The 24,073-nt window shown below is 38.0% G+C and overlaps 2 protein-coding genes and 1 pseudogene across 2 annotated transcripts; 2 read left to right on the forward strand and 1 right to left on the reverse strand.

Annotated features, from left to right (window-relative positions):
- Positions 1–9,390: 9,390 nt before the first annotated feature.
- LOC120204664 lies at positions 9,391–12,000 on the forward strand (annotated as a pseudogene).
- A 1,721-nt stretch (positions 12,001–13,721) lies between these two features.
- LOC120204639 (ATP-dependent zinc metalloprotease FTSH 11, chloroplastic/mitochondrial-like) lies at positions 13,722–19,613 on the forward strand. The gene is made up of 17 exons (XM_039204705.1): positions 13,722–14,377; positions 14,481–14,634; positions 14,739–14,831; positions 14,964–15,049; positions 15,168–15,291; positions 15,628–15,747; positions 16,182–16,232; positions 17,090–17,151; positions 17,290–17,347; positions 17,453–17,578; positions 17,658–17,738; positions 18,086–18,215; positions 18,308–18,456; positions 18,554–18,835; positions 18,982–19,071; positions 19,143–19,196; positions 19,345–19,613. Exons 1-17 carry the CDS (start codon positions 13,773–13,775, stop codon positions 19,495–19,497), a joined length of 2,418 nt encoding a protein of 805 aa, XP_039060636.1. The 5' UTR covers positions 13,722–13,772; the 3' UTR covers positions 19,498–19,613.
- A 939-nt stretch (positions 19,614–20,552) lies between these two features.
- Positions 20,553–21,785, reverse strand: LOC120204665 (abscisic acid receptor PYL5-like; the record flags this gene model as incomplete). The annotated part of the gene is made up of 2 exons (XM_039204720.1): positions 20,553–20,813; positions 21,654–21,785. Coding segments are annotated over 2 exons (393 nt in total), but the record flags the coding sequence as incomplete, so codon positions are not given.
- Between the last annotated feature and the right edge of the window lie 2,288 nt (positions 21,786–24,073).

Below are 24,073 nucleotides of genomic sequence, written 5' to 3' on the forward strand. Positions count from 1 at the left end.
CCGAGGCATTTATTCACATATTCATTTCATAAGTTTTTTTTAGTAAAGCATAAACGGAGCTTTCAACAGTCAAAGTTTTATGCCACGACATTTTAAGAATTCTCTTATAAAAAATTTCTAAGTTTCTTACGCATGGAAAACATACAATCGTGTATTCAAGAATTTCAGAGAAACAAGTCCTAGGGTTGGTTCTATCATCCTCAACCAGTCATGTAGATTCTATCTTAGCCATCACATTCATCATCATCGAGCATCCTTGACTAATTCCAGAAAACTATTCAGGTAATTACTAATGTCATGGCATATGTATTTTATTACTACTATCATGCAGTGATGTGAGAACCCTACTTCCCCCAAACTTGAGAGAATCATTATCCCCAATGCTTACTAAAACTAAAGAAAATGAAACTACATGCTATAAATGCAATGCAGATGCAAGATATCTTGGCTTTACGTGGTTGGTGGTGCAGCGATAGCACGACGAGTGCGCTTGCTTAGTTTTACGGGGCTAGAATGTTCAGAGTCAGACGCAGGTGCAGCTGGAGGAGTGCTGGGTCCTTCTGGAATAGCTGGGAGCAGAGGCTCCCGATGTTGAGATGACTTCCTAAGGCGACGTCGGCTCCTACGCAAAAGAGCTTGCCGTAGCATCTCGAATTGTGACTCCTCGATTGACTCTGTGGGTTGTGGTGCCTCAGGGTGTTCTTCTTCCATTGGTGCAGCAGGTTACGGAATATCAGGTTGCTCTACCACCAAGGGTTTAACAAATTGTTCTGGTTCCAGGATATTAGCGAGTTGGAGGTTGGCTTCTCGGTCTGTATCAGGTGACACAACATGGACTGGATCAGGGTCAACAGGCTCTTCTGCTTCAGCGGTCTGGTGATTATCTCCATTGGATGAGTGCTGATCATCAGTTGGAATGGGGCGGGGTATTTCTCCAGATGCCTCGACATCCTTATTTGGTGGCACCAGTGATTTAGGGAAAATAAGGATGGTGAAGTTTGTGTGTGGTAGAAACTCCATCAAGGCATTAGTGAGAAACGCATCTCGACACTTAGCATAGGCAAAATATGTCATCAGTTTGTCGGACAGCTGCCCGACATGCTCTTGAGTGCGCTGGACTACCTGCTCCAGGGTGTTTAAAGTTGCCCTGGCATGTGAAAATTGTGTAGTATGAGCTGTGGTTGCCTCTTTTTCCTTCCCTTTTAATTCTTTGTAACCCAACAACAGAGGGATTTTTGCTTTGGTAATGCCAGCAATACCCGGTAAAAGCTCATCAAACAATTCTTCAGGAACCTTCTTTTTACGACATAAAGCGATGATGAGATTTGGAAATACCAGAGCACTTGCAGGTAGCTTCAGGCACAGATGAACCTGGTCCACAATAATTTTCCCTACATCGATGGCTTGCCCGAATATGATGGAATGTAGCAAGATCATCCGCTGGCAGGACACGGTGGTGTTGTGGGAAGTGGGTAAGAGTTTGTGCTTCATGAAATGATTCTACAACTTCACTTGTGGAAGTAGCCTCTTCTGGTCCATGGTCTTACGGCTCATTTGCTGACCATTCCATTGCGTGTCGGGAAGATAAAGGTCTTCCAGGATGCCTTGGTAAGTTTCGTTGTCAGCTTCTTGAGCAAAACTAGCATGGTGGTCTTCAGCAATCTGTAGTTTAAAATAGTGATTAATGGCAGAAGGAGTAAAACGAATAGAAATACCGCGAACCACCACGACATATTGATTTGGCTCGGTGATGTTTGAATAAAACTCCTTCACTATAGTTGCATTGACGGCGGCATGATGTTTGACAAATATTTGCCACTTATGTTTGGTGACCACATCAAGCACTTCGCTCCCTAAATCGACATCCTCTTTCTCGGGGAAGACAAACCCCAACTCAAAAAAAGACTCGCCGATTTTTGATAGTTTGGAAATGATCGCGGGCAGCAACATCAATAAACCGAGACGACAAGGGTGGTAGAGGGGGTCTTGATCGGACCATTGTTCAAAGAGAAAACAAAGAAAAGTTGAAAAATCTTGGAACTTGGCGGCGGTTATGGCAGTTTCGGCAAAGGAGGGCAGAAGAAGATGAAAGAGAAAGAAGAAAAATTAAAGTGAAACAAAAGAAGAAGATAAAAACAAAAGAGAGATTTTGTGGGGTATAAAAGTGGATATGGTGGGGTCTAGGCGGGAATAAAACAAAAAAAATAGAAGAAATTTTAAGCTTAAGTGAAAATGAAAAGTGAAAAAGTTTCATTCCTTTTAATATTCAAGTTTATCGTCCAAAATTTGCACAATCTTCCTCCACACACTTCACGTGCTCTCCATGTGGGTTAATCATTACAAAATTAAAATAATAATAAAAATAAAAGAATAGTAAAATAAAAATTATTTATGTTCATGAGTAAATTTAAAATATCATGGCATTCTTAAGATGTCGGACCAGTGTCGACATCGTGCAAGAGCAGTGCCGACTTGTCACGCGCTGGTGGGATTCCTTGGTAAGCCTTCAGGCGATGGACATTGACTTTAAAAATGAATCCATCGTCCATGTTCTTGATATCAACAACGTCATATGGGTAAACATGGTGAACTTCAAAAGATCCCGACCATCGTGACTTTAGTTTACCAGGGAAGAGTTTGAGCCTTGAGTTGAAAAGCAACACTTTCTGACCCACATGAAAATGATGTGGCAAAGGATTTTTGTCATGCAACTTTTTAGTCTTTTCCTTGTAGAGCTTAGCATTTTCATATGCTTGCGCTCTAAACTCCTCCATTTCATTCAAGTCGAGCAATCGTTTCTCCCCAGCAAGTTGTGTGTCGAAGTTTAATTTCTTGATTGCCCAGTATGCCTTGTGTTCTAACTCAACTGGAGGTGGCAGGCTTTTCCATATACCATCTTAAAAGGCGACATTCCCATAGGCATTTTGAATGCCGTCCTATAGGCCCATAATGCTTCGAGGGTTTACCACCTTCTCAAGGATTTGCTTGACTTCTCGATTGGACACTTCAGCTTGCCCATTTGTCTGCGGGTGATATGCCGTGACAATCTTATGTCGCACTCCATACTTCTGCAATGCCTTGGCAATTAATCTATTGTCGAAGTAGGTGCCTTTCATCACTGATGATGGCTCTCGGTACTCCAAATTGAGTGAATATATTCTTGTGAAGAAACTTGAGCACCGTCTTCGAATTATTCCTTGGCGTAGCAATTGCCTCAACCCACTTCGAAACGTAATCCACCGCAAGCATAATATATAAATCACCAAAAGAAGATGGGAATAGTCCCATGAAATCAATACCCCAAACATCGAAAAGTTCTATCTATAGAATATTTTACAGCGGTATTTCATGTCGTCTGGAAATGTTTCCAATGAGATGGCATCGGTCACACGCCTTGCAAAATTCGTGGGCATCTTTAAATAACGATGACCAATAGAAGCCTGATTGGAGGACCTTTGCAGCAGTCCTCGAACCTCCAAAATGCCCTCCACAGGTTGATGTGTGGCAATGGTATAAGATATTGCGTTGCTCCTCTTCGAGGACACACCATCTTATCATTTGATCGGCACATTGCTTGAATAAGTACGGCTCATCCTAAAAAATAGAACTTGGCATCATGCAAAAACTTCTTCTTGCCTTGGCTGTTTAGTTCTTAAGGAAAAACACCACTAACAAGAAAATTAACGAGGTCAGCGTACCATGGAATTACCATGGCATATAAAATTTTCTCGTCAAAGAATTCTTCTTTAATATAAAAAATGTCATGGCATTCTGAAATGTTCTCTAGCCTAGATAAGTGGTCTGCAACCTGATTTTCAGTACCTTTCCTATCAACTACCTCTAAGTCGAATTCTTGCAATAGTAATATATATCTAATCGGTCTAGGGTTGACATATTTCTTGTTCACTAAATATTTTATCGCTGAATGATCAGTGTGAACTATAACTTTGGTGCCTATCAAGTATGGTCTAAACTTGTCAAATGCAAATACCACGACAAGTAATTATTTCTCTGTGGTCGTGTAATTTAACTGTGCATCATTTAAGGTACGGCTAGCATAATAAATCACATGAAAAAATTTACCTCTACGTTGCCCAAGCACAGCTCCCACGACAAAATCACTTTTGTCGCACATTAACTCGAACGGTGTCGTCCAGTCTGGGGAACTACGATCAGAGCAGATATAAGTTTTTGCTTCAGCTCTTTGAATGTGCCATGACATTGTTGATCGAACACAAATGGTTGGTTATGTTGCAACAGGGTACACAAGGGCTTGGATATTACGGAGAAGTCGTTGATGAATCTTCGATATAATCTAACATGTCCAAGGAAACTCCGAATGCCCTTGACAGAGTTTGGTGGGGGAAGTTTCTCGATCACCTCGATCTTGGCCTTATCAACCTCAATGCCCTTTGCAAAAATCTTGTAGCCTAGAACAATGCCTTCTGTTACCATGAAGTGGCATTTTTTTCCAATTTAGTACGAGGTCGGCCTCTTCGCACCGCTTCAGTACCTTTTCCAAATTGCCGAGGCATTTTTGAAAGTCGTCACCAGAAACAGAAAAATCATCTATAAAAATTTCAAGATAATCCTCAACCATGTCAGAGAATATGGCTTGCATGCAGTATTGAAAAGTTATCGGGGCATTACAGAGTCCAAAAGGCATTCTTCGGAAAGCATAAGTGCCATACGGGCACGTGAACGTGGTCTTCTGATGCGATGGCAATCTGGTTATACCCCGAGTAACCATCCAAGAAACAATAAAATGCCTTGCCAACAAGTCGATCTAGCATTTGATCGATGAACGGCAAAGAGAAGTGATCATTCTTGGTGGCCTTGTTAAGCTTACGGTAGTTCATGCAAATTCGTCACTCGGTGATCGTGCGAGTAGGTATCAACTCGTTGTCTTCACTTGTCACCACGGTCATGCCTCCTTTCCTGGGAACACATTGAATGAAACTCACCCACAAACTATCCGAAACGGGGTAAATTACTCCAGCATCAAGCCATTTGAGAATCTCATTCATCACAACTTGCTTCATGATTGGGTTCAATCTACGCTGCGGCTCTATGGATTTGTCGTGGCATTCTTCCAGCAAGATTTTGTGCATGCAGATGATTGGACTTATTCCCTTCAGATCTGCTATTGTCCACCCTAACACTTTCTTATGTTGTGACAAAACACTTAGCAAACTCGTTTCTTGGTTAGGAGTAAGGGCATAAGAAATAATCACAGGCAAAGTTTCATCATTACCCAGATAAGTATATTTAAGATGTTGTGGTAAATTCTTAAGTTATAGGGTAGGAGCATGCTGTAATGAGGACTTGGGAGGAACAAACTCTTCAAAGTGTAAAGGTTCAAAATGCGTACCTGGGCTAGCCTTGAGAAAGCTAGCCTGTTGTTCCTCGGATGAAACTTCATTAGGCTCTTCAGCCTTTAAGTCTTCAAGTAGCCCAACATCAGGTCCCAGCTGAATGAAATTGTCCTGTCAAAATTGATCTGTTGCTGTTGTTATTACTGTATCTACTTCAAAAATACTCTGGCATTCTTCAGAATCATCCATGTACTTGAGATATCGGAAGACATTCACAGTGACATGTTGATCGGCCACTCGCATGGTTAGCTCACCCCTCTCACAGTCGATGAGAATTCAACCGATAGCTAGAAAAGGTCTCCCCAAGATGATGGGTGCTGTGGCGTCGAACTCACAGTCCAGAATCAGAAAATCGACAGGAAAATCGAACTTGTCGATCCGTACGATGACATCTTCAATTTGCCGCTCTGGTCGAACGTGTGAACGATCGACTAATTGCAGGATGACCAAGGTGGGTCTCACATTTCCTATCCCAAGCTTGACGAATATTGACTTAGGCATCAAGTTCACAGGCATCAAGTTCACACTTGAACCAAGATCACATAATGTCTTTCCAACAAATTTGTCTCCTATCGAACATGGGATGATGAAGCTGCCTGGATCATGTCTCTTTGGTGGCAGCTTACTTAAGGAAGAGCAAAATTCTTTTTCCATGGCAATTGTTTCATACTGCTTAACCTTTCTCTTTTTGGTAACAGTCTCTTTGAAGAATTTGGCATATGTCGGCATTTATTCCATAGCCTCTAGAAAAGGAACATTGATTTGCAGTTGACTCAGAATGTCAACGAACTTCTTAAACTGGATATATTCGTTATGTTTCTTCAGTCTTTGCGGAAAAGGGGGTGGGGGTCTGGCTTCCTGTACTGATGGGGTGCGAACAGAAGTTGCCTTTGCATTTTTATTTGCCCCCTCAGTTTCTTTACTTTACGAATCCTCAGTCTTTTCCTCTTCCACTGGTGCTTCTTCTTGCACTTTTGGATCAGCTTGCTTGGTTACAGGGGGTGAATCATCCTTCACTCTTCCCCCAAACTTGTCTTCAACATTAATTTGAGTACTACTTCGGAGAGTCAACACACTGTAATTCTTCTTGCCATGAGGTTTAGTGACTTCAGTGTCACTCGGTAATTGTCCTGGTTTGCGTTCTTGTAATGCCATAGCAATTTAACCAACTTGACTCTCCAACACCCTCAGCGACGAACTATGGCTCTGAAGCAGAGCTCCTTGATTTTTGAAGGAGGTTGCGTGGTCTTGCAGCGTGGTCTTTGTTGTCGCAATAAACTCTTGCATTGTGGCCTCCAAAGAACTGGTATTTGATGAAGATGACCCTCTCTTGTTAGAATTATGCCATGGCATATTCGATTGATAACCCTGGGAGTCATTGTAATTCTGCGTCGAGCTGGTTGATGGGCATTGTTGGATCCTTTATTTCCCCACGAAAAGTTTGGATGCTGGCGCCATCCAGGATTATACGTGTTAGAATAGGGGTTATTGTTACCTCGATTAAAATTGCCCACAAAGTTTATGGATTCTTGATTGGTCGGGCAGTCACTCTCATTGTGATTGTCATGCCATAATAGACAAGCTTAATGGGCTGCCTTCACTTCTCTTACTTCACTTGGCCCTTGTAAATTTTTCAGCATGTTGGTGATAGCAACAAATTGGGCGGACACGTTATCTTTAGAATCTAGCTCGAAAGCTCAGTGTGACTTGCGCCCAGCTCCAAGCCGTGTGGATGGAAACTGATAATCATTAGTGGCAATCTTATCCAGAATGTCAAATGCCTCTGCTCGTGATTTATCAAGCAGCGTCCCATTTGCCGAGGCATCTAGCATTATCCTTGTGGGCGCGTTAACTCCATTGTAGAACATCACCACTTGTGTCCAATCTTGAAAACCGTGGTTTGAACACTTGCGGAGCAATGCCTTGTATCGATCCCAGCATACATACATCGACTCGTCATCAGCTTGACGGAAGGAAGCAATGTCGTTCCTCAATTGGGTGTTATATTCGGAGGATTATATCGCAGCAAAAATTTTTTGCACATATCTGTCCACAACTCCATTGAACCCGCTAGAACGCCACTCAACCATGCCCTTGCTTGGTCGCACAGGGAGTACGAAAATAACTTTAATTTCAGAACATCTTCGTGCACCCCTTGTTGGCAGAAAAAATCGCATACCTCCAAGAAGTTACGAATATGTTGCCTGACATTTTCATTTGGCATGCCCCCCAAACTGTCCTATGGAGTTAATCATATTGAACATGATGAGTTTGAGCTCGAAGTGGGCTGTCTGAATGTCTGGGGCCACAATTTCAGGATTTAAATCCTCTAAGATCGGATTTAGGTGATCACGAATGACACGTTTAAATTTGCCCCAGCATTCTGATCCTCCTCATGACCAATACCTTGATTTCTGAGTTGGTACATGTTTACACGTTGAGCGCGTCTTCATTGCCTAAATAGCCTCTCGATTTAAGGATCAATCGGTTCTAATGGCTCTTCAGGGTTGCTTCGGGTCATGTACCTAGAAAAATAAATGAAGAAAAATTAAGGACAGTAAAAAAAATAAAGCTAACTCAAAAGAAAATATGAACAAGTAAAATAAAAATGCTATGACAAATCAATTTAACTTCCAGTTGCCAACTCCCCGGCAACGGTGCCAAAAACTTGTCCGCTCTTTGTGAGTACTATAAATGAGTGTGGATATGTGTGCAAGTATACACAATCGAACAAGTAATAAAGTGATAAGTTGAGTATCGTCTCCACAGGGAATTGGGAAAATCAAATAGGTTTGTCAAGGCACTTTACTTTGTCACCTAAGTAAAGTTAGTTATGGTATGTACAAATGATAATGTTATGGCTAAATGAGATGGATGTTGAGGAAATGGAATAGTGGTATGATAGAAAATGGATATGTTGCGGTAAATTAAATTGACGCATGCAAACAAATAGAAATGTCAAGGCAAAATAAAAATGCAAATACTAGATTTAATATATAAAGGACTTTAGCTTTCTCACACGACAAGCTGCTATGGGAATGAGTGGTATGAGTCACTAGGAAAATCTAAGTCTATTTCTCTGAATGGTATTTCTTCTATGCTTAACCTGCCCGACAGAGTCTACAGAGGTGCCCTATGCTATCTCTAGTAAGGGACTCGACAGATTAAAGATGCCCTAACAAATCTGATTGGCGTAAACCCCTGCAGTGATCCTCTTGGTTCAGATAACAGGATATGTCTCGGCAATACCTTTTTACGACAGCATTAACATCGAACCTATCATTTTTGTACAGCTCCTTTTAGTCGAATGAAATCCTAGCCTTATCTCTAAGGTGGATTAGGCCTAGTTACTACCTAGAACCCCTTGTTTATGTAGTTCCTCCCTAGCTTCTCTCGAAGACTAAAGATAAATTGCCAAGGCATTCTCTCGAATCCTCAAGCTCTCCTAAGGAAAGGCTACTCTCGTATCTCCTACAACCTTAAGGCATTAAGTTTCACAAACAAAACAGAATAAAGCATAGAAAATCAACCATGCATTGCAATAAAAACTTAAACATCCAAGCGAACTCCCACCAAATAGGATTAATTCATGGTGGGGTTCGAAATAAACAAGCACAAAGCAAGTTTCATTCGTTCCTTACAACCCAACAACAAAATATGAAAGCAATAACTAAAGGTAGGAGAAAAAGCCTTCAACGTGCATTGCCAAATGCATTCCTCAGCCACCAAGAATTTCTCCTAGCGAACTAGCTCCTCTCGGATGCTAAGAACGTCACTCCCTTCGGCTTGTCAAGAAGAAATGCCACGGTAAGTAGGATTGACGGAGAAATATGAGACCTTCTCTCTCTAACTTTTTAAGCTTAAATCTGGGTGGAACCAAAGTCTTCTTCCATGTGGCTTCATCATCTACTTATATGAGAAAACAAATCCTAGGACTTGATATTAACTTTTCTAGGAAACCCCAAAAATAATAGTTAAGTGCTTGGGAGTCGAGCAAGACAGGCTATGATGCAGCATGGGTAGCTGGCTGATGGACCGGCAAAATCTCGTTGCAGGCGCCCAAGGACAGACAAGATCTGCAGGGTCAGGCGGTGTCATCAGCAGAACTTGCGGTAGCAGCGCCGATCCCTCCAGGCAGATTTTCGAGGTGGATTTCTCGGGTAGAGCTCTCGGGGAGTCGGATACAGATGGCTTCAAAAATATCATCTCGCAATGTGAGCACTTTCGAAATGTCAGCTGAACTCGGCAAATTCATTTTGCTTAGCCATATACTTATGTCACAACATTTTCTTTCCTCTTTTCCTTGCTTTCAAAACATACACATCATCAGACAAGTATCTTTCCCATAAAGCAGCACCGCAGTAAAAATAAAATATCGCGACAAACTGAATTCCACCACATGCAACTAAATGCTTCTAAATGCATCTATATGGTGGTCCTAAATGAGCTATTAAACACTCAATAACTTAAGTGGCAAGGTCCCAAAATGTGACCTTTTACGGAGTTATCAGACGTACTTCGGGTTATTTTACACTTCAGGGGCATTCCAAATAGATCAGGAATTTAAGCGGTGACTCCAAGGTTCAAGTGGATGAAAATATAAGTTCTCAGGTCGTCTCCATTATCATAGTCATCCATAGTTCTTTTTATATTTTAAGGGTATTATCATCATTTCATTCAATTCTGTCAATGGCATTACTTTTGATAAATTAGGCTTCAAGTGTTTATTCAAGAATCAGAGTTTATAGGCCTTGTGCTTTCTCTGAGGTTTATAACTAATTAAAAGATATTTTCTAAATAAATTAGGAGTTAACAAGTGCATCATAAATTTTATAAGGTCAAAATATAGATTCTCGAGGTAATTCTACTATCATGATCAATACACATTAATTTTACAACTTAAGGGTATTTTCATAATTTCTTAGTCACGTGATACTCGAGTTTAACCTTTAAAGAAATTAATCACAATTTTGGATTCTGAGATCAATTTATTTCCACATAATCCAAGAACTTAGAATTATTTACAATCAGTCTACCAATTTCTTTTAAGACTCGTATGAGCCTTAAACATTGTTCATTTTCATTCATATTTTTACCAATTATCAATGTGTTCCGAAAAGCATACAAAAGGTAATAGAGTATTACCTCAATTTTCGTGCTCCACCGATTGAACATTTAAATTCCATTCGATCACTATCGAACTTAAATTCAACGACCAATAATTTATCGGATACATAGAAAATGAATTTACGTCAGAAACTAAATTTAATCAAAAAGCCAAATTTGATTCCGATGCTAAATCATAGAAAAACGGCTTACCAAGTGCGAATTTGGCAAAACGGACTTCGGATTCAGACTCAGGACGTCGAAAAACATAAAATATGACTTTTCGGAAAATTTGGCTTTTTTGGTCAAAGTCAACGGTCAGACCGGTCAATGGATCAAAGTCAAATTCTAGTTGACTCGGTTTGGGTCGGGTTGACTCGGTTCGGACCGATTCAATCCGATTGGACCGTTTCTAGAAGAGTTCTGGGGCGTGAACGAGCCCCACACGCGTACGGCGACGAGGACGGCTCGGGGCACATGGCAGTTTGTGTTTGTTTGCTTATCTTGAACATTTCATTTATCCTTGCCTGCTTTACTGTTTATTGGACTGCTGCTCTTCTCTTTGCTAGTTATCTCCATTTTCTCTATTCTACATTAACTAAGTGTACTCTTTGGTCACTTTGTTTCTTTTATTTATTTATTTTCAGGGACCACCAATCCCTATCTTCCTGTTTCACCTTCAGCTATAGATGGAAGCAGCCAGGTCAAGAAAATGTTGACTATTGAATTTCTTAACAGTTGTTAGAATTTGAATATAGATGTGTGAATTATTTACCATGTACAAATTAGAGCACAAAGCCTTGGTGGTTTTAGCTAATTTTCCATAAGTATATTGATATATATATATATATGTGTGTGTGTGTGATTTTTTCCCATGAAAGGTGTCCCGTGCATCGAAATCAATTCTTGTGAACCTGTATTTCTACCAAGAGATGAATAATACTGCTTTACGCTGCAGGATTCTGCAGTGTATGTTTACCCTTTTGCTTGTTTATTAATGGGATTCATTTGTTTGCAGTTAAGTTTAGGCCTTGATGGGGAAAAACTAGAACCCGAGAGTAATGTTTTACTGGCATCTTCGAGAACATGCAGTATGCTGTTACCTTGGATGTGCTGCATATGGTATTGACAATTACTGGAAACCATTTTTATATGACAATCTAGTACTTCAACTCATACCGAGTATTTGCTTTTTTTCTCTCACCTACATACAGGTCTTCTCTGCTTTTGGCTCCGTTCAAAAGATTGCCATGTTTGATAAGAATGGGGGAATGCAGGCTCTAATTCAATATCCGGGTAATGTTTAAACATGTTTAATTATCCCGTTTAAAATTAGGCCTAAAATATATGTTACCGGTAAGAATATAGAAAAGAGATTAGGCACACCATCTTGTTATCCCTTAATCTAAACATTAATGGTTCCGTGTTTTACAGATGTTCACACTTCACACAGCTGTTGTTGCCAAGGAAGCCTTGGAAGGGCACTGCATATATGATGGAGGATTTTGCAAACTGCATCACCGATTTCAGTATAAAGGTATTTGGAGTTTTGGACAATACAATTTATGTAGCCGTTTAAATGATTCATTTCAATTCCGTAGTTTACATGACTACATAATACATTCACAGCTAGAGAAGGAACAAACAAGATTTTCTCTGAAGTCATTGACAAAATGATGGCCTCTTCAGAACCGTGCTATGTCACATTACATTGATCTATTTTGTAACTTACACTGACGACTTGATCGATTTTTTTTAAGACTCCGTTTGGTCAGAATGAAACAGGAGCAAATGTTTATTCCAAAAGTTGAGCTATAAAATTGTACATGTTGTGTAGGTCAACCATTAGACTAGATTAAAGTTACTTGGTCCAGGTGTGAGTGTCCAGGATGGATGTGTTTTGCCATGGATATGCTCGTATTCCCGTAGCCATATCCTGTTAAAGAGTCTGAGCAACAGAAGAAGAGCATTTAAAGTTTATAAGCCCTAGTCTATTTCTAACATTGTGGTTTATTCATTACAGGTCAGCAACGATCGCAGCAGAGATTATACAGTCCCACAACCTTGGTTTTCAGGCAACAGCCAGTTCAAACAATGGGCCTCAGGTGTTCCAGGAGTACCTCAATCCACACCGGTAGAAATGGCTAATGGACCAACAGCCTCGATGCCACAAATGACTCCCGGAACGATGCAAATGCCGGGCAGCTACAGTGGCATACCACCAGCTGGGTCAGTGCCTCCTTATGGACCAAATCAGATGTAATATCATATTGTCTACCATACATGAAAACCGAGATAGGGTCAGACTGGTGTCTCAGTTGTTACACAGGTTGCTCACCACCGCATTTCTTGGAGAGGCAGATTTTGAATGTTTTATTAAACACGTGCAGCTAAAAAAAGATATTGCATTACTTGAGGATATTAAATTTTGGTTAGATCATTCAAGTTTGGCTTTTTAATTCATCATTAGTATTGATTGTTTGATCATCTTGTTAAAAAATGGATGAATGTGCACCATTCGTTTGAAAAAATATATATATTTAAACGTCGAATTTGGGATTTATATTAATTGAAGATTTGACATCATTTTTTGGGGTTAAACCCATGACTCAATAGACATTATTCAAAAATTTTGAACTAAAAAGTTATTTACAAAAGTTAATTATAATCTCAATCAGACATCCGAATAAAATTTATTGATAAAACTTACCAGATCCACATAAATTTTAAATTTTATGTATTTGGTAATTTTCCATGTTGAAGACCATGGATTATGACTTTAGAAATTAAAAAGGGTAATTTCTAATTTTTTATACTAAATTTTTATTTTTTTTTATAAATGAGCGTTATATTTATAGAATTAATTTATTTGAAGTATTATTTTTAAATAAGGAAAATAATAATATAATTTACATAAAGTTGCCGATATATTAACCCTTCAATTATTATTACTTGAACTCTCGAATCCAAACTAAAGAAATGTTTTGTATATTTTGCGATTATATATATATTTCAGTTTCATATGAACAAAATTATGAAATTGACAGAAGAAGCGGGCGCCATATTCAATGGAGGATAAGGTTTGAGCCTGACTTGCCTTCACTCGTTCCTTTTCCTCCTCTTTCTTCTCCTAATCTGGTGGTTTTGGGTGGCTCTTAAATTCATCTGCTAATTATTAATATTATTCAAAAACCTGAAAAGGAAGAGGAAGAGGAAGAGGAAGAAGAAGAAGAAGAAGAAGAAAGAGCCCCAAATCCTTCTCTCCTTAAACCCCAGAAAGTAAATTAAGCAATGATCCTCTGCCTTCAACCTTCCCTTCTCTGCAACCACCCTTCTCCTTCTTTTTCTCTTATTAGGCCACGCTTTCACCGTTTATATTATCCCCTCTCTCTCAAGCTCAAACCCTTTTCCCCTTCACCGGTTTTCATCTTTTCCCGATTATATCCCCGCCCTTTCTCAATCCCTTCTTCTTCATTGCACCCCGACAATGTTACCTCCGATTTCAATGGTGAAGATTCCCAACCTTTGGTTTCAGATTCCCAGCCTTTGGTTTCAGATTCCGATGTCGTCGTCGATGGATTCGAGAATGTGGACGAGGGTGTCGAAGTTAATAGCGTCGATGGGGAATCTGAGAATGCGGTGGACAACGGGCAGAGTGATGAATTGGTGGTGGGAAACGAAGGGTCCAAGAGCAAAATTCCCTCCATGTTGTTTTTTATGGGAATTTGGGCTATGATAAAGAACGGAATGGACAAATTGTTGGCTTTGGATTGGTTCAGTTGGTGGCCGTTTTGGCGTAAGGAGAAACGGCTTGACCGTTTGATTGCCGAAGCCGATGCCAATCCCAGAGATGCCGCTAAACATAGCGCTTTGCTAGCCGAGCTTAATAAGCACAGGTTTTTTTTCTTCTTTCTTTCAGTTTTGTATTGTTTGATTAATTTCGAAACGTTTTTTCCTTTCATTTTTATCCCGTTGATTATTATTGTTATTTTAAAACAGTCCTGAGTCTGTGATTAAGCGATTTGAACAAAGGGATCATGCGGTAGACAGCAGAGGAGTTGCCGAATATCTTCGAGCATTGATAGTCACTAATGCCATTGCTGAATATCTTCCTGATGAACAAGCTGGAAAGCCTTCTAGTCTTCCTACTTTGGTAACAAGACCCTACTTTTACTTTCTGCTTGGACCTATGAATTGGTGAATACGTAGTTATATACTTATATTAATCTATCTGATCCATTAAATCTTAAAATTCAGTTGCAAGAATTAAAGCAGCGTGCATCCGGGAATGTGGATGAGCCCTTTTTAAGCCCTGGAATTTCTCAGAAGCAACCGTTGCATGTTGTGATGGTAAGACCCCGTAGTTTACTGTTTGTATTGGAGTCATGGACTATGATAACCTGTCCATAACTTGGATTATTCTCCTCTCCCCCAAGAACCCCTTATCAACTATTTTGATAGCAATGATGTATTCTTTGTTAGGTTGATCCTAAATTTGCAAACAGATCAAGATTTGCACAAGAGCTTATTTCAACTATCTTGTTCACTATTGCTGTTGGATTGGTTTGGTATGGATTCTGTGATTACTGTTGTACTCTCTCTCTTTTTTTTCTTTTCATTGTTGAATGGCCAGTCCTTGCTTTAATTTCCTGTTGTCAATTTTGTTAACACGAAAGTTGTTTTCAGGTTTATGGGTGCTTCTGCACTTCAGAGGTATGTAGGAAGCTTGGGTGGAATAGGAACTTCAGGTGTTGGATCAAGTTCCTCTTATGCCCCCAAAGAACTGAACAAAGAAGTGATGCCTGAGAAGGCAAGTATTGGATGCCTCTGCTTGCTGTCTATATTGAGTAGACTATGAAATTTAGCTGCATCCGAAAACTGCATTTCGGTTTTCAATATGCTGGATGGAATGAATTAAGTAGACTATGTTGAACCAGTTGAGTAAGAAATGCAAACTTTGAGTAGTGCCTTAATAATAGAAAAGCATTCATGTCTAAAGGAAAAATATTATAATTTGGTATCCTTAGTAGATAATCGATGATCAAAAGACTATTCTGTTGACCATGCAAGAGAAATGACGCTTTAGTTTTGTTATGAATAATTCTAGAACTTGTTTTCTTTTCCTCATTAATTATTTTATTTGCAGAATATTAAAACATTTAAGGATGTCAAAGGCTGTGATGATGCAAAACAAGAGCTTGAGGAAGTAGTGGAGTACCTTAAAAACCCATCAAAGTTTACTCGCCTTGGGGGAAAGTTGCCAAAGGTTTGCACAGATAATATGGTTTTGAAATATGTCTCGTTCTTTCGGTCTCCATTTGTTGCACTTGCCTGTATATATCTATATTTCAGATTTTATCAAGGGCATCCTATAAAATAGAAAATATAGAAGTGATATCTATGCCAGGAAAACCAAATATATCAAGAAATTGCCTGAAGTCATGTCAGATTAGTATTAGTTCGGGTGTTAGGTTGGGAAGGGATTGGCTACAGATTCTAGGTTGTGCTTTTCAAGCTTTCCTTCATGAGGGAGAGAAAATAACAAGCAGTTATCGAGTCTTTAGTCCATAAAGAATGATTGTGCATTTATGTGAACAATAAGGGATGAAATTTGTTTCCTTTAGTTCTTTCACTTCTTGAGTTAATGCCTTTTTGCTTTGATCTTAATTTTGTATTATCTTATTCACTATAAAATTGCAGGGAATCCTTTTGACTGGAGCACCTGGAACTGGAAAAACTTTGCTGGCCAAGGTAAGGTTTTCTTTTATATTCACTTACGGTCACTTAAATATGTCAAGGATTTTTGTTTCACTGTTAGAAGATAACAATAAGTATAGTGATCGCATAATAAAATAGACACTAAGATTTTATGTGGAAAACCTTTTCGAGAAAAACCATGGGCAGAAGAAGAGAATTTACGAATTCTGAAAGTGCAAAGAATTCGAGACAAAATCTCAAATTCGATTAAACATCCGAATTTAAAAAAAATAATTTCATCATAATGAGAGGGCCCTTGTAAATTTTCATACCTCCACCTCTCATAATGCAAATTTGATGTTGCGATCTAATAGCAAAATTTCATATTTCAAGGATGTCGTTATCGTGATTGAGACAAGCAACTCGGACGCTATGATACCAATTTGTTAGAAGATAACGACAAGTATAGTGATCGCACAATAAATATACATTGAGATTTTACGTGAAAATCTCTCTGAAAAACAGGGACAAAAGAGGAGGATTTACACTCATGCTGGAAATAGAAGAATAAAGGAGGAATCTTCATGAACTACTTGACTTATAATCCTAATCCCTAATATCTATTTATGGGGATAGTTGATTGATTATAAAACAACTTATATGGCAAGAAATCTACTCAAACTATGTTTGCTACTATCAATTAACATAAAATAGAATAAACTTCCTACTTTCAATAAAATTAGGTTTTTTTACTTCCTCCAATAAATTAAAATCAAATCAAATTCAGGTCAAGTTCTAACACTCATTACAACTCAATTTAGCCGCAGTAAAACAGCCCATTTTGCTGTAAGTGGTTCCAGAATATATTTCGAAGTGTGTTATAATGAAATTTGGTTTCTGTGACCTTGAAGGCTATAGCTGGGGAAGCTGGGGTACCTTTCTTTTATAGAGCGGGATCTGAATTTGAGGAAATGTAAGCCACCCTCTTATTTCATCTTTGCTTGGCCACTCTCGTCTATGGATTTCCATGCGGATATTGTATACTATTGGTTGGTTCTGGGGATTATGTGGTGATAGATATCTTGTTTGACATTCTCTATTTCTATGGCAGGTTTGTCGGTGTTGGTGCTCGGCGTGTGAGATCCCTTTTTCAAGCAGCTAAAAAGAAGGTTGATGTTCATTATTACTAGGTTGAGGGACTTATTTTGATTGATTGATATATTGCCCTTCATACCTTCTAATCATGCCAATCAACAATGTTTCATATTTTATAGGCTCCTTGTATCATTTTCATTGATGAAATAGATGCTGTTGGATCCACACGGAAACAATGGGAAGGCCATACCAAAAAAACGCTGCATCAGCTGCTTGTCGAAATGGATGGTTTTGAACAGAATGAGGCATATTAAAACAAGCTTCATATATCAATAATTCTTTTTTTTACTTTTGGAATTTGTTTAACCTTTATATATCTCTCAGGGAATAATTCTGATGGCTGCAACAAATTTACCTGACATTCTTGATCCAGCTTTGACAAGACCTGGTAGATTTGACAGGCATGTAAGTGCTCCAATTATTAGTGTTTTGTTGAGTCTTGGGTGTTTGATATCATATACGGTCAAAGTTGTTCTTAGAGGAATCAATAATGACAAACAGTGTTGGTTCCTTGAGGCTTAAACAGAGTACACCCCCTCCCTGCCATCCATCTGCCTGGCAGCATGCCCTGAAGATTTTTTGCACTTCATCATAGATAAGTCGGTGCATCAGTTTGTGATTGCTTATATAACTGGATTGTTGAGTATAATCTAATTTTGGCTGTGGACTATTGTTAGTCTTACAAGATAGATATTTGCTTTTTTCATGTTCTGTTTTCTCTATAGAGAAGACTTACACAGCCCATCTTCTAGATTGTTGTCCCTAATCCAGATGTAAGAGGTCGTCAACAGATTTTGGAACTCTACCTACAGGATAAACCTTTGTCTGATGACGTGGATGTCAAAGCAATTGCTCGTGGTACTCCTGGATTCAATGGAGCGGGTAACATTTTCTGCATAAACTGAAAAAAGTTCCCGGTTCCTGTGAACATTCTTATTTTCTTTATAATTTTTCCCTATTACTCTGTCAATCAGATCTGGCAAACTTGGTGAATATTGCTGCGATTAAAGCTGCAGTTGAAGGTGCAAATAAACTGACTGCTTCACAGTTGGAGCATGCTAAAGATAGGATTCTCATGGGTACCGAACGTAAAACAATGTTTCTATCGGAAGATTCAAAGAAGGTATCAAATTTTCTTAGTATTACTTTAGGCAGGAGCAAAAGCGGATGTTTAAAGTAAGATGTCCCTTATTTGCTGATACTGTTGCACATAACTTCAGCTTACTGCTTATCATGAGAGTGGTCATGCAATTGTTGCTTTCAATACCGAAGGCGCACTTCCAATCCACAAGGCTACAATCATGCCCCGGGGATCTGCTTTGGGAATGGTTACCCAGCTGCCATCAACCGATGAGACTTCAATCAGTAAGAAGCAATTATTAGCTCGCCTTGATGTTTGTATGGGAGGAAGAGTTGCAGAAGAACTCATCTTTGGTCAGGACCATATCACAACCGGTGCAAGCAGTGATCTGCATACAGCTACAGAGCTTGCTCAATATATGGTATCTTTCAAAGTGTTTTCTTTAATCCGTAATTCTCCATTTCTATATTTGTCTTTCCAGTTCATAGTAAACTATATATGAACCAATAAGGAAAAGAATTTTCCAAAGCTAGGGCAATTTCTTATGGCTTTGATTTACAATGCCAGGTATCAAGTTGTGGGATGAGTGATGCAATTGGACCAGTTAATATTAAAGAGCGACCAAGTTCAGAAATGCAATCTCGCATTGATGCTGAAGTATGTTTCTGCAAGGTAGATTTATGATTGGTAAAGGTGTCTTCTTAATTTGTTTTAATTTTGTTATGCAGGTTGTAAAGCTTCTAAGAGAAGCATACGATCGTGTGAAAGCCCTGTTAAAGAAGGTATGTTCATGAAACCCCTCTTGTAATAAGAGTATGCGTCCAACTTTGTGTATGTTAAATTTCTGCGAAGTATTTCCATATGCACATTGGAACTAAAGATCGATCATTCTATCAAAAAATTCAATCAACACTTTGACATTTTTTTCAGCAAGAGAAGGCATTACACGAATTAGCAAATGCTCTTTTGGAGTACGAAACACTTAACGCAGAAGAAATAAAGCGCATTCTTCTCCCGTTCCGAGAAGGACCTTTTCCCGAACAACAAGAAGCGCAGGAAGAGGGGGAGCTGGTATTGGCCTAAACTATATAACTCGATATCCGTAACCTGAGATCTAACTTGATTGTAGGGGAAGCTCTGTACAATGTATTTTAAGCAGCACAGGTAATTTATTTTACATAATTTCTTGCAATTCTTTCCCCACCATAATCATAACAAAAATAAGATGTGTTATGGAAACTGTGGTTAAGACAGGAGGGACCATTCGATGCTTCGTGTTGAATCCCACTTTGAAATGTACCATTCCGGGGCGAAATTTTGAACTTAGGCCTAAGGTGACTATAATGAAGTCTTGATCTATTTTGAGTGAAGTGCATATATAGTTCCAAAGTCTCATTCTTCAATGATTTTGGTTCAAGTATTAAATAGTTATTGTATTTAAAAAGCTTAAAATGTGTTGGTCGTATGCTTTAGTGAAATTATCATTTGGGTAAACTATACTATTAGCCATTAAACATTTTAGGTTGTGCATCAATTTTAGCATTAAATTTTAAAACGTTTCAGTAGTACCATTGAATTTTAATTTGTGTTTCAGTTGGGGCGTTGTATCATTAAATCCTTAACGGTGATAATGGTGTGGCTGCTTGTTTTTCTATTGAAAACCGTCAACTCTTTCAGTTATCATCATCGGTAATTGCTTCTTGTCTCCAGTCACTATTTGTTGCAAGAACAATATCAAAATGATCGTCTTTCATTCATCTTTTTTTTTTTGGTTTGGTTTGAATCAACGTTGTTAATAAAAACGATGAAAATTGGCCATCACATCATTAACTTTCATGTCAGTATAAAAATGAGGCATTAACTGGTTGTTAATTGACCATTTGATACTTTATCCTATTTAAAACAGTAATTTAATGTGTAGTATCGAACTGAGTAATCATTATCCGAATTTTTTCTTAGTTTATCGATAAGACACTTTGTAGATACATCTACTCTATCTTAGATCGAGCAACATTTCATTTTACCAATGAAGCTGCTCAATAAATTCAACTTGTGAAGACACAAACCAATGATTCTTATTGCTTTGCGTTAAATCAGCAACCAGCAAACGAACGCTTTAAATTGCTTTGTGTTAAGAATTAAAGGAGATATATGGCAAAGGATAGAGAATAAAAAAGAGAAACCTGAAGTATGTGATCCCCACCAATAATCCTCATGCTTAAGATATGCTCGTCATCATCAAGGAATTCCAGTCTTTCGGTACTTGTAGTCGCCGGAAGCCGGGACTTGACATCAACTTCTCTAAGACTCCCGATCTCAAGGTCTCCTCGTGCCACACACCGGCTCACAAAAGGTTTATACTTCTGGGGTTGATCAAATATTCTCACCAAAGACCAAACCTGTAAAGAGACACATCAATACAAAGTTGGGAGAAGAAAATTATGCATATTCTTGAAAATAATGAGTTCTAACGCTTAAATAAATAAGTAATTATAATGCCTGTGTATGAAGATTAAAATTCGAGTTCAGATGACAGAAAAGTAATCCGACCAAAGTGAAATAGATATCAAATTCACACACAAAATATAAGAAACAAACTCTAGAAGTGTGGACAAAATGCGTTGTTTCTAATCTACATGATTTGAATATTCATTATTAATTATCTGTTGTTGTGGATATTTCAAAAAAAAATCATACATTTCTATTATAAGCTCTTAAATTTCTAGTGTTTAAATATAAACACTAGTTTTTTTGTTGAATTTATACTAAACATTTCTAGTATGTCCAGAATTTGAACTCAAAGTCTAAATTATGACTCTCTATTTGCTCTCTCTCGTCAACTACTTCCTCTAAAAATCGAGTGTTCACTTGTTACTTCCTCTAATTTTTCAACATCTATTACCCAGGGATTGAATTTTTTTCAGCATAATGTTGATAATAATAGGAATAACAATCGTGCATTTAGCAATACAAAAGAATCTAAGACCTAAATAACTTTACCCAAGCTTGGAGTAATTTTTGAGTAATAGATTTCAAGATAATATTATCCGAGGACTCAGAAAAAATAAAAATATGGGAGAGTTCCATCAATTGAGTGTAGGCAATTAGATTCAATCTTCTCTTGTTTTTACAAAAGAAAATCACCACAGATCAAGAGATTAATCCTTCTACAAAACGAAAACATCTACAAAATCCAAAACGAAACGTAAAGATAGAGAAAGAGAAAAAGAGAGAGTAACCAGAGGGACAGGAGCTTTGATGAGCTTAACAAGAGCTGATCTACACTGATTCTCTCCGGTTTCATGCCTATGATGTCTCTTTAAATACTCTGCCGGCGCCGGACTCCCAAATCCATAGCTATTCTCATCATTTTATGCAAACAAGAAAAGAAAGCACACAGAGAGAGTCAGCCGCATATCGTCCGCCGGAGACGAGCACTCCGATCACAGACCGGACAGAATCTCAGGCCAAAGCTTCCAGAAATCGTTTTATCTCAAGAGAATTAAAGAAGAGGCTGTGAATCACTGCACATTAAAAATTAAAAAAGCTAAGCCCTCCATATCATCTCTCTCTTCATATGACAAATGATCAATATAAATATTGATGTAATAAAGAATCGAAGCTCGTTTTTTATGAAAAAATCGAATAGGAAGGAAAGAAAATGCTTGAATTTAATTAATTTATTCTCAATCATATCATTTTCACCTGCTGGAGCGGATGATCAGCAGCATTCAGCTTTGAGATGTTTATTTACAAGAGTTGCCATTGATTTTGTTTGCTTCTGCTTTTTGTCTTTTTCTCCTTCACTAAACTGCCTTTTTATTTCCTTTGCGTTCACTGTTCGCTCGCCGCCTCAAATTTTATTTTTAAGTTTAAATATAATTTTTTTCATAGTTAATTATGTTCGAATTTGATCTGAAATTCATTGTTTTATTTAATATTTTAATATTAATTTTTAAAAGAATAATTAAAATTAAATGAAATAAAATAAAAAATGTAGTATATTCAAATCCATCTTAGTCGATTATAAACATGCAGTTTTAAAAGGGTAAACTACTCCAATGGTCACTAATGTTTGGGTAAGTTTTCGTTTTCACTACTGATGTTTCAAAAGTTATAAATTGGTCACTACTATTATCATTTGTTATAAATTGGTCACTCTCCGTTAACAGTCGTGAAGGAAAACACATGTGGCCTGTTAACAGCAGTTAACAGGCTTATCTAGATGGTATAATTACACAAATAGTCCATGTAACACCCCAACTCGTACCTGACCCGAATACGAGTCTAAGATGTCACATTGACTTTTTAAAACAATATTCGTATAAAATAACAGAACATTTGAACTTATATTAATAAAATATGATCATATATTGTTGAATTATATTTCATTATAACAAATTTGAAAAAAATATGTTTTCATGAACAGTACTATACAGTATGAACAGTAATAAACATTACCATGAACAGAGCTACAGTGCACCGATGCACTGCTACAGTGTACCGATGCACAAAAACATCGAATATAAATTGTGTATCGATGCACTGCTACAGTGTACCGATGTACTGCTGCAGTAGCTTCAGCTCAATTCTTATAAAATTCATAAAAATTAAACTTTCATAATTATACATTTACCATTTACATATATATGTTTAAAACATTACAAAAGTTTATCAGAGCATATATATTAAGCGACTCTATTTACATGCCAACACATATTCTACACAAACAGACATACTATGTAAGGTTCTTCTGATCTGATCTTCAAATGATGATATGCTGATTTGTTGCTCTTAAGATCAATCTTCTTGCTTCTCTGTACCTACGTATAAATCACTTACACGCTAAGTCATAGACTTAGTGAGACATAACATATAATAATAATAATGCATTTCATATACATGTGAACGTATCATCTACTTATTCAATCATGTCATATATAATTACATGTAAATAATAATAACATGATAACATGTAATAATGCAAACACTTTTTATACATTTTGTAAGCCCGTGTACATTACTGAGAACTTAAGGTATTCGAGTATATTGAGGTTGTGCACTATTGCTGTCACCACAGCTCATATGGGATCCCACTAGGGGCATGTGAAAGTTGTCCCGAATGACCTATATATTTATCCCAAAGGACCTCTGTATATGTCCCGAAGGACTGCGTAGACCCTCGACTCTTGGCATGCCAACTATACCTATAGCTCTCGTATCATATAACATGGGAATTATTTTTATGTTTCATATGTTCATGTACTCATGTCATTTCTCTTGTGATCACATATACCTTTTCTTCTGTCACATACCACATGTATGTGTAAACATCTATGTCATTTCATATAACATGTAATACTGTCAATTGATTTGTGTGGTTTATGCTTTTATCCTTTGGTGAGTTGTTCTATTGAGGTGTATTTGTTTTTTGGGTTTCAAATTTACGTGTGGTAGGGGTGAATGGATGGTGTCTGTTGGTTGTTTAGCAAATCGCTTTCCAAGTTTTTGGAGGTTTTTGATGTGTTTGCGTTGGGTTATTAAGGTTCTCATACCGGTAGTGGATTCGTGGAGTTCTACTTTGGTGCGTTTCTGTAGGAGATTATGTGGATAGTTGTATGCAGCCCTTCATTTTGTGTTCTTCTAGGCTGGTTTATGC

The sequence above is a fragment of the Hibiscus syriacus genome, unplaced genomic scaffold (genome assembly GCF_006381635.1).
Source record: "Hibiscus syriacus cultivar Baekdansim isolate YM2019G1 unplaced genomic scaffold, ASM638163v2 tig00011079_pilon, whole genome shotgun sequence".
NCBI lineage: Eukaryota > Viridiplantae > Streptophyta > Magnoliopsida > Malvales > Malvaceae > Hibiscus > Hibiscus syriacus.